General features: G+C 42.4%; 1 protein-coding gene across 1 annotated transcript in view; it reads left to right on the top strand.

Annotated features, from left to right (window-relative positions):
- The first annotated feature begins 270 nt into the window (after positions 1-270).
- Positions 271-11713, top strand: part of CERS6 (ceramide synthase 6) — a 97697-nt gene continuing 86254 nt past the window's right edge. The window contains exon 1 of the mRNA XM_054636546.2: positions 271-582. Within this exon, the coding sequence (XP_054492521.1) occupies positions 413-582 (170 nt within the window). The 5' untranslated portion in view covers positions 271-412. The remainder of the gene's footprint in view (positions 583-11713) is intronic.

Here is an 11713-nt window from a genome sequence, read left to right as displayed (position 1 = left end):
CCGGGCCGGCGCTGAGGCGGAGGCTGCCCCGGTGGGTGCAGCGCTGCTGCTCGGGGCCCCGGCCGCGGGAGTGCCCCTGGGACGGGGTCCCTCTCGCTCGGGCCGCGTCACTCCGGTCTCGGGCTCCGGTGCCGTCTTTAGGCAGGGGAAAGGGGCGGGGGAAGGCGGCTCCGGACCGCCCGGCCGGGGCCCCGAGCAGCGGCGGGAGCCAATGGGTGCCGGCGCGGCCGTGTGACAGGCGGGGCGGCCGCTGCCCCCGCCGGGCGGGGAACCTGCACGGCGGCGCTTGGCAGCATCATCCGCGGCTGCGGGGCTGACACACGCCTCCATCCTCCTCTCTCCCGGCAGCCGCTCACACGCGCCTCGCCGCGGGCGGAGCGGAGCGAGGGGCGCCGCGGCAGACAAAGCAAAGATGGCAGGGATCCTCGCCTGGTTCTGGAACGAGCGGTTCTGGCTGCCGCACAACGTCACCTGGGCGGACCTGCAGAGCACGGAGGAAGCCGCCTTCCCGCAGGCGGAGGACCTCTACCTCGCCTTCCCCCTGGCCTTCTGCATCTTCATGATCCGGCTGCTCTTCGAAAGGTAACGCCGAGCCCCTCGCGTCGCCCCGGGCTTGGTGGGTTGGGCGGGCCCAAGGGCAGCCGCGGAGCTTTGTCAGACCGGCGTCTTCCCCGCCGCCGCTGCACTGCCGGCCTTACCGGGCCCTTGCGTTATCCCTGCCCCCTCGGTCGGTCACGTAGCGGGCCCGATGCAGGAAGGTGGAGGGGTTCGAGAGGCAGCCGGCGCGCCGCTCCCGCTGCCTGCAGCGCGGCCCGGCGCGGGCGCTAGGAGGCGAGGTCTGCCCGGGAATGGGCGCAGCCCTCCCGCCACCTGCGCCGGCCGCGGCGGGCGGGGGAGACGGGCCCTCCGGCACCTGTGCGGATCGGGGCGCCTGCCCGCGACCCACGGGCTGCGGCGGGGTCCTGTCCGCCCCCATCACGGAAGCTCCGCCAGAAGAGTGGCGGCCGGCCGCGGTGGGAAGCGGTCCCGGCAGGAGAGTTTGCCCGCGCCCCCGCCGCAGGGCCGCTCTCCGCAGCGGAGCCCGCGCTGGGTCCGGGAGCGGCCGGGAGCTGAGGCCGGCGGCTGTTCCGCTGTCCGGCTGTTCAGCGTGGGGCCTCGGGCGGGAAGGGGCAGTTCTTGGTGAGCTGAGCAGAGCTGTGCGTGGCCAGTGCAGATGGTGTCGGTGAGCGATGCCGAGTGTTGGAGCACTCCTGGGGCTGTCGGAATGTGGAAGCTCAGTGATGAAACGCGCAAGGCGCTGTTCATCTCTGAACCAAACTCACCGTTCTTCGAGGCTGCTGAACTCATAAACCACGTTTCACAAATACATAAATACGTATATATGTATATTTAAACATAAGGCGTCAGACTAGCGATCGGTCGGCAGGGACGGTGTTTTCCGTGCGTGCTCCCGAGCGGGTGCTGAGCAGGGGCCGCCTGGCACGGGGGGCAGCTGAAGCCAGGTGGGTGCTCGCTTGCGCTCGCTGCTGCGCCGCCTGACAAAGGTGCTGCTCCCTCAGCCGCTGAGAACAAAAGAGCCATTCCTTATGCCAACACCTACGTGTTTTCAGTGTTGTTTTCTTAGGCATGCTGTTAGGGTAGTCAAAGAAGATAAAGAAAGACCGGTAGTTACTACATGCCAGAGAAGGGCTGTAAAGATACTTTAAAAATGATAAAAGAGCTTATCTGCCAGGTACTACTTCAAATTTCCTAAGCATTCTCTCTCCCTGGTTAGAACTTGCCTGTATTCCTAGCTTGGTTGAGAGAACCATATTTGTTTTGAAAAATAAGCTGTCACAGGCTGTTGTTATCTTCTGTGTTGCTTTACAGATTTACTGAACAGCAAAAATTGTCATCTGCCTGAAAACCTGAGGTTGTGAAAAGTTAATCGAAGCAATTGAGTTAAATACTGCAGTATAGTTACAAGTGGAGTAATGAGTGCAATTACAAGTATTTAGATTATGTCAAATAATTAATCTTTTTTTGCAATCTGTATGGTGTGTACTTCTGAGTGTTGAAAGCGGGTGCATGATATTGCATCTCTTGTCATCTGAACTGCAATAAGCATCACAGCAGGACTGCGTTTGATGGATGAACAGCTAGTCAGAGATACAGTTTCAGCCTCAAGTTTAACTCACGTTTCTGCTAATCTTGAGGTGGCTTGATTGTAGAAGCTACTCTGATTATGTAGTAGTTTGTATCCACTTACTCTGGTTAATGTTTAATTTTGCAAAGCGTTATATTTTTAAGTGTTTATTATACATATAGATGAGAATACCAGTATTTTTTAAATTCTCTTGTATTCATTAGGCAGATTTTGAAATTTATATCTAGAAATGTGTTCTGCTAACCTGATTGTAGGTGAGAGACCTCCAAAGATGTTTTATTAACAGTTACTTGGGTATGTGTTTTTTCCTTTTAAAGGTAAAAATCAATTTCATAACTCCCCTGTGAGAATAGGATCAGGCTGTTTTGTGTGGGATTAATCCACATGGCATGGTACAACAGTGATTTTTCATGTAGAACATTTTATTACAGCAGGCTGGGCAAAAGCAACGGAGCCTGTTTCCACTGATGAAAGCAGGGGGATTGTGTATGACTTTGAACGATCAAGCTTTATTATTGCTCTTTGTTAATTGGTTTTTTCAGATTTCTGTGCTTTGGTTGTTGGGAGCTACAGAAATCCTTCATGCACATCGTCAATTAAAGATCTGAAATTATGCATGATTTAGAAGGGGGAAGAGAGGAATATCTTTAAAACTGATTTTTTTTTTCTTCTCTATATTAAAACATGGGTTTTTTTTAAACTCAAGTTGTGGATGACTGATGTATGTGCTGCATCCTGCAACATACTCTTACAGATGTTTAGCAGCTATGGTGATAGCAGCTAAAGAAGAAATAAAATTAGATTCTGTGACACATTTTAGGAACTTGCAGATTTATTTTAGATCTATGACTGTACTGTAATATTTGTAACATCAATGTATTGTCTATTTTGTTTTGTAAGATACCCTAGCTCTAATACAGGTGCTCTTGTAATTCTGTACACTGGTAGGTAAGCAAGGTGTTAAGAATCTGATGATGCGTTTTATATCCATTATTTTCAGACTGCTTCATAGCAGCTGACTGCTATGCTGCTGTAGTAGTATGGTTTATTCCTCTGCTTCATAGAAAGGGTTACTAACTTCATGAATCCTCACAATTGTAACAAATACAGTTTGGGGGAGGTGGACTTTACACGTCTTTGCTTACAAAGTTCTTGACATGTTTGGGGGATGCAACTTGCAATGCTGAAAGTTGATATTATGTTTATATTCTATATACATATGTATTTGTGTGTACATATTTGCAGGTGGTATTGAAATGATAGAACTTGGAAATTTTGTACATATACATGCATTAATTACAGAGTTAATCCTAGGAAGATTGTTGTTGTTGTTGTTTGTTACTGGTTTGGTGAATCAGCTAACCAACCCAAGAAAATAAGCTAGACACTACTTTTTTTTTTTTTTTTTTTTTCTCCTTTCAAATGGGTTACTTTTTTATTGATTTCCTTGTCCTGCTATCCCTGACCAGCCCTCTTGAATGAATGGAAAAGAATGATTAGAACATTAATGGTATGCTCAGTCAACTCAGCAAGTGGGTCTGATGATGATGAGTGCTCCCAAAATAAGCTTTCGTCTGAGGTACAACCTCATAGCCATGAGATTTAGTGGATGTATCTGCTGAGGTTATTGTAGTTATGGTGAGGTGTTAAAATACCTTAAAAGCCTTTTTTCCCTTCCTTCTAGTCCATCTTTCTTTAAACACAAAGTACATTTTAGAAAATTACAATAACTAAGCACAAAGATAGTGTTACCTAGTAGTTTGGAAGATGGCAGAAGTTTAGCAATGCAGTGAGTAATGTGGAACATATTTCCCCTGAGTATGTGTCCATTTTGTGTGCCTTACTATGTTTTTTAAAGGCATGTAACAATTAAGGATACCCCCTGTACTATACAATGCCTTAAGGTAATGTAAGTCTCAATAGTAAGTCTCTGTCTCCCTGGATCCTTTCCAGTTCTGCTGTGGCAAAGACTGCTTAAAGCTGAATTGAAACTGGTCTTACTAAGAGCAGGGTGTTGTAGTTTTGATTGGCCTAAAAAAGATAAATAAACACCTGTTGTTCTGGGTAAATATAATTTTTCTTCTTTTGTTTATGGGATACCATGGCTCTTCTCCCTCTGTGCTAGACGTCACTGCTCAGAAGCAGCATCCTTTCCTAAACTCCTAAGCATTTCCTCTGTGAGGAGTGTGTGCTTATACAGAAACTGTATTCTCTCAGCAGTCAGTGTGCTTGATGGACACAAAGCAAGAGGGTAACGCTTCTGTTTTAGAGACTTCTCTCAGAAGAGAAATTGACTGAATTCTTCAAAAGGATTCCTGGCAAAACAGATTTCTGATGTGGTCCAGCAATCTTCTGAGTCAAGCAGCCTGATAGTACTGCTTTCTTTACACTTGGCTCACCTATTGAAGTTACTCATACTTCATCTTTGCACTGTAGTTGCACTTTATTTTATTTCCCTCATCTTGTAAGCAGCAGTTTAGGCTCAGATCTAATGAAGTCACTCAATGAACCAGCAAACCGCTTATACTGCTTATATTGTAATCCAGCCTTGATGGGGAGCAGTTCTCAAAGGTGATGCTGATATCCTGCAGTTGATGGAATGGCTCATAAGGTCAGAGATAGCTTGATTATATATAGCAACAGCCCTCCAGCTGCACTGACTTGAGCTGAGCCAGCCACATCAATTACTACTACTCCAATCAAGATACTGTAGACACTGAGCATATGGAAATTCATGGCTTTTATTCGAAACTGCTTTTGTAATGATAATTCAGTCTCAGAGGTAACCTCAGCTGATTTTCATTTAGTATGACACAGTAGAATACCTAGTGAGTCTGGGTGACATGATACAATGACTGTATGAGCATGTATATATATTTTTTTCCTACCTTTAAAAATTCATTCAGATGACAATACATACAGTCTTATGAGTGTTTCTGGTGTTTAGTGTATATGTACAAATTTTATTTTTTTACTCCATAGGACACCTAGTATCAGTGTTTTTTTACAATAAAAGAGGCTAGACAGGATACAAATTTTGGAAGTGACTGTATTAACTTCCTGTACTTCCAGCGGCCCAGAACCTCATCTGGAGTGGTTGGGTGGGGCACTGATGGCTCTTTCTGTCAAAACCTTTTTCCAGGCTGTAATATTTATAGATTTTTTGCTTACTTCCCTGTGTGTTAGGCAACATCTGATCATTCAGGTGTAATTCATTTGTATGTAATTGGGTGCATGTGTTCTGACAAAAACTTTCTCAGTTCTTTCTTTACCTTTTTTTTATAATTTCTTTTTTTTCATGAGATGACATATAGGGCTTTTTCTTTTTACTTGATTGCTATTTACTAAATGTTTAATTCTGTTGAAATTGAATAGGATATTGAAATTGCTAACTTGTATGAAAAGACAGACCCTGTAAATAAAATAACTAAAAAGATATTTATTTTCAAGTTTAAATCAATTTCATTTTAAAAAGTAACAATAGATCCTTACCAGTAAATAGCTTTAAAATGCATTTATAGCTTGCTGATTGTACTATTCATTTCTATGTGTTTAAGTTACTAATTTTCTGTCATTTATCTTTTTCTTTATATAACCAGTTTTTGTTTCCTAGGGTTTCAGGGTTGGGCTTCAGCCACTAATACTTGCAGACGAACACTTCCCAACAAAAGGATTGTTTTACCTGGAGAGCTGCTGTCTGTCTTGGCCTCTTACCAGCTCAGACCAGTGCAGTGCATGCTCATGCACACCGGTGCTACCAGTGCAGGCTGGTACACATCTCTGCTGTGTAATGTGGTTGTGTGCTCACACAGAGGCTTAGAGTGTTCCTTTAAAAGAAGGTGGAGTGGATAAAATGCACACTATTTCAATGTCCTTCATATAAGACCATTTACAGATGTGCGTTAGTGTCGGTCTTAAAATTAGGAGTTAAATGGGAAATGCGTGCTGAGCTCCAGAAGAGAATGCCATTAAAAGTGATTCCTAAAATATCCACGTGAGAGAAGTGTGACAGCTAAACCACAGCTCTGCCAATGGAAAGGTTTCAGTGACAGGTCACTAGTGGGTGCTGGGAGCCTATTAGTGAGGCAGAGCTACGGTTAGTGGGGTTTTGTCTGAGTGCAGGTTCCAGTTACTGGTAGCAACTCCAGTTTGGTTCCAGCCTGGATTCCTGCAATTGTGCAATTGGATCCAAATTACCTGTGTTATGTCTCTTTCTGCTGCCCTGCTTCTGCCTCTGTCACTGATTAATAGGTGTTTGCCAAGGGTTTATTTTTGGAAAAAGAATAGCTTCTGGTATGCTGCCCCTTTCTAAGCATCTGCAGACCAGTGTCTTAATCGTCCATATAAAATATTTAGTAAATTAACATTTGGGATATTCTGTTCCCTTAAATCTATCTCTGTTCCTGTCAACAGGGTTGATGCCTGAGCTGAACAGTGTTTATTTGACTGTATTTTGGGGGAAGGTCTGTTCTTTTTTCTCAAGTTGTTAAATATCCCATGCCTGCCCTAGGCTGACAGTTTATTAGCATGTGGTGTTTCTGTGCCTGTCTCAAGAGGGTCTTGGAGTTTTGAGAAGAAAGTTAAAATTACAGCATAAAACTATATAACTTTTGTAAGTGATGTAACCTTATATAATATCCAGCTGTATGCTTAAGACTGTGGTTGACACCTGATGGACAGTGAGATGCATATGATGTGTATCAACAGTTCCTTGGAGTTGTTGATCTAACACCTGGATTGCCCAGTGAGTGACTTCCTTCACTCACTGGGCACTTACAGATTTTGTGAGACAGCCAAGGGAAAGGAAGGGTCTCTGACCATGAAACACGTGAATCTCTGATTATTTGGAACAGGAGGAATCACTAATGTCTTGCTTTAAGGCGAGCAAAGTTTCTGACAGTTAGATGGGCTGAGAACTTCTGTCCTCTGGGAGGAAATGTTTTTAGCACATAGTCCTTACAGAAGACCAACTCTACACCCTATGGTGTCCATCAGTTTCTGGTGATGCCTTTCTGGTTATTCTGAACTGGTCAAACTGCAGCCAGGGTGAGAGAACTGGAGTATTTAGCACAGTCAGTTGAAATCTTAGAAATGGTTTTCAGGTGGAACTGTAACACAAAGTTGTGACTTCTGCACATAAAATAGAGAGTAAACTGTACTTTTTTTTCCCCTATGTAGTTAATACCTCTCTTCATAGCAAATTCTGCTGTTGTTAAGCTTTAATGTTTCTGAGCAATTGTATAGCCTCATGTAACTATTATTGATGTAGCACAATCAAATTTTAACTCTCAAGGTAATTGTACAATTAGTAAGAAAATTTAAGAATTGTAAAGGAGCGTAACATCCCATTAACCATGTCATGTATATTGGCTATTAATCCAAGTTATGTTTTGCACAGGGAGGAATGAAATGCTAAGGGTCTCCAGACTACCTTGTATTAATGAAATAACTTGTTCACTAACCTAAAACTCATTTTAATATTATAAATGATGCACATTAGTTTGGTCTGAAGTGATGAAAAGCCTTCTCTGTGCTCACAGGTCACACTAGGATAGTTAAAGCAAAATAGCTAAATCACTTGTATTTTTTTGCAGTGCAAGTGCAGTAGAAGCTTCCTTTTAATAATATCTTCACTGTATTGGTTTCTCCTGTATGGATGAGGGCAATAGCCTATAGTACTATATTAAAAGAAATAAATCTAGCTGACATAGTGAATAGTCGTGCACAAACAGAGGTCAGAGTTTGGAATGTGTTCATTGCCATCAAATCTTACGTTCTTGAGGCTATTTGAGTATTTGTGCTCTCAGTAGTGTTTATCATTTGCAAAAACTAGTAGTTCTATTTTTATCAGTAGTGAAATAACATAGCATGTGGTGTCATCAAATCTACTCACTGCCCATTTGCCATCCTCTGAGGTAAACTTAGTATTTTCTAGCTCTGCAAGCAGAAAGAGAAAAAGGCTTAATTTTGATTTAATAAAAATGATGCTGAAATCCTCACTTCAGCATTGGGATCTCTTCAGTCCCTTTTCACCTCTGTTCCTGACTGATTTCAGTTCTGTATGACATTGATGAAGTCCAGATACCTGAACTTTAATTGGGACTGCTGTTTACCATGTCTGTGGGACTCCTGTCTTTTCACTGAGAAGACAGTGGAAGTGAAGACTACTCTCAGTTCATACTTTCCTAAGGTTTTTGACAGAACTTTAAACTATGAAAACTGCTTTTGTACCAATGCTGTCTACCTTGAAATGGTACAAACGAGCTAAACTGCCTAGACTAATGAGAGATGCTTTCCTTCAGTGGCAGGGAATTGCTTATTTGGAAATAAGACTGTGCTCTATAGCTCAAAGTAAAGAGCTTACTCAAAAGCAGTCCCTGATCACAGAAGTAATGTGAAAGGAAGATCAGAGTGGTGTGTTGTGATATCCCTTGTGCTTGCTCTTCCTCCTGTCTGTTGTGACTGTGTGATGTATGTATTGCTGAGACACAGTTGCCTCCATAGTTATAGACTGCTTGGTGTGCTTTTTTTAAGGGCACTGCTCAAACAAGGTGTGTGCTTAAGGTGCACAGAAATTAGCCTTGACATGGCAACTGCTGAAACACTGTAAGTGGGCAGTGTAAATGTGGAATGCGAGTGTAAACCAGTAGGCATTACAGTGTGACAAAACAGACAAAATTAAATCTACATGAAATGAAAGTGAGCTCAGAAATTTTTGGAGTGGTGGGTGAACTCAGGTAGCACTTCTCAACCAGGAGGAGACCTGTGCAGCTGGGGAGCTGGAGGGCTCCACTCTCTCATCAGCTGACTATCAGGGCTACAGCTCTCCTGAGCTCTGCTATAGCAGATGAGACCAGTGCTTTGTCAGGACCAGAATCCCCCTTACAACTGGTAAGACCAGTTGTTTCTGTTGAAAACAAAGTTCTAGGAAATGAGTGGGTCATGAATATGTGCTTGATGACAAGCTTTTCTGCATTTATCCATTAGCTTTTCTCAAAGATTTTCTGCATTTGTCCATTACCTTTTTCCACTTCAATACTTGTGGTTGTCCAAAGCATGCTGCTAGCTGATGTGATCAGGTCCAGTTGGGTATAATTAATTCCTGTTATGGGCATCGTGTTGGAAAGAAACTGTTGAGAAAAAGAAATGCAGATGGTTAGACCACAAGCAGAAACGTGTTGTGTATGTATTGAAGCAATAATTGAGTGGTTGATTCTTATCTGTCAATTTTTCCCACACAGTGGTATGAGAGGAGGGTGAGAACTGATATGATAAGAGAGTAGCCTGAAAATATTTCAGTAGTTCCGGCGCCAAACATTTCCCAGTGTTACAACACTTGTACTAAATTAACAGTGATTGCATTGTTATGATGATGACAAATTGAACTGTAGATGGAGTCCTGGGAGTGCTGGTGGACACAGATTCTTCTTAGTGGTGTACAGTGAAAGGACAAGAGGCAATAAGTAATCAATATGCAGGAAATTCTGTTTAAACAAACTTTTTCTTGGGATGGTGGTGAAACGCTGTGACAGGTTACCCAGGGAGGCTGTGGAGTCTCCAGTTGTGGATGTACTTGGAGAACATGGACATAGTCCTGCTCTGATCCAGCAGACTTGGTGGTCTCCAGAGGTCTCTTCCAACCTTGGTGATTGTGTGAAATCACAAACCTCACAGAATGGCAGAGGTGCAGGCCTCCAGGGCACTCCTGAGACCTGTGTCTGGATGAAGTTTGTAAACTGTGTTGGAAAACTGAATAGGAGAGGATTAAGTTGAAGTTTACTGGAAGCTTACAGAAGAAAATCAGGGCAGAGCACATAACATTTGATTGAATGGACATCTGGAGTTCCCATTTTCTGTAGGATGGATGTTTTGATTTTTATTGTAGTCTGGTGTGTGAGCAGATGGGATGTAAATTGATAAATAGATATGGACCTCCTCTACCTAAGACAGGAATTAACTTATGGGTACCCAGAATGAAGTCTGAGTTGCTTTGAAATAAACACATTCTGTTCCCCTTCTAGGAGGAATGCTTTGGGTTTCCTACAGCATAAAATTTGATTATAATAGGCCATTTTGAGGATAATTATACTTTTGTTCCACTTAAGTTTTTTCTTCTCAACACTGCAATATTTTAAGATGATTTTGGGTTTGAAAAAAATCATGGAAAGAGGTGCTTAGACAACAGAAAACAGAAATCACATGCTTTACTGGAAAAGCTTTTATTCCCTTTGTGTTCAGGATAATAAGAATAGATCAGACTTAGGGAAAAAAAGAGAGAAGCAGTCTTTAGTCTCACGTTCAGTAATTCTTTATATTGGTAATAAAATGCATAGTTGAAAATATATTTGTATATGTGTGTGACAGAGAGTAATTTATATGCCACAGTGGTGTCATATCACTCTGATGCAATGTGCTTTTTTTCTATTTTGTTTTTAACATCCTTACATCAAAAAATAGTTGTAAGGTGTGGATGTAAAATACTGACTGCTCTAGAAAATGAGATATTTTGAAATGTCACTTTTTGGGGTGATAATGAAACAGTGATACTTGACACAAGAAACATAGCTTTTCTCCTAATTAGAGGTACTGTCATGTGTGCTAACCTGGAATTGTTATTTTCTAGAGCATTTACAGGAAACATGAAAAATACTTGATTTTCTTCCAGTTTGGAATGAAATGGAAAGTTAGAAATGTCAAAATTTCATCAGGAGCAGATGTCCTGGCTTTCAGCCAACACTGATAAATGGATTTGGTTACAAGACAAGGATGTAGAGATAAAAATGAGATCTCTGTAGCATTACCAGCCTCCAGAATCACACATTCTATTCCCACCAGAGTTAGCCAGTTTGTATCATGCATGATACACAGAAAGTTTCATTGTGTTTTTCTGCTTGTTTGTTTGTTTTGTGTTTTATTGGAGGAAAAAACTACCCCTTAACAGGTACTGTGTAAAATTGCCTCTTAACAGGTTGATTTTTTTGAAAATAGGCTGATGGTTTGTTAGAGATGGCAAGAGTTGGAATCTCTAGCCTGACATTTACCTTCAGTTGCAAAGATGAAGAGTGATGGCAGAAATAGGACACTACTTCATCTTGCTTACTCTTCCACTCAGAGCTGCCTCCGGGGTTTGCAGAGGGCCCAGCTGCTTGCATCCATCACAGGAGTATTCCCTGTGTTTGGCCTTGTTTCCCCAATAGCTCAGGTGTAACGCCTGAGTGGTTTAGAGCTTTAAATACTAACAACAAACCTCTTAAGTAAGTTGCTTCAAAGGAAAGAAAACTTCAAATTTCCCTTGAAGGATCTGCTTTTACACTTATTTTTAAGGATTTCAAGGGTTTCAAGTTGATCCTAATTTTATCAAGGATCTTTCTCAGTTTGGTGGAAAAACAATGTGTTGGTCATCCTCAACTGAAAACCCTTCATGTGCTTATCAGGAAGAAACCATAGCTTCTTTGACATTTTCTTTCTGTAAAGTCCTGTATCTATTACAGGAAATATTTTTTTTAAATGGTTTGAAAATAACCCAAGTGCATTGACTAAGAAAATGACATCTGCTAAATAATCTGC

This window comes from Agelaius phoeniceus, chromosome 7 (genome assembly GCF_051311805.1).
Source record: "Agelaius phoeniceus isolate bAgePho1 chromosome 7, bAgePho1.hap1, whole genome shotgun sequence".
Lineage (NCBI taxonomy): Eukaryota > Metazoa > Chordata > Aves > Passeriformes > Icteridae > Agelaius > Agelaius phoeniceus.
This window is presented reverse-complemented; position numbering and strand designations above follow the sequence as displayed.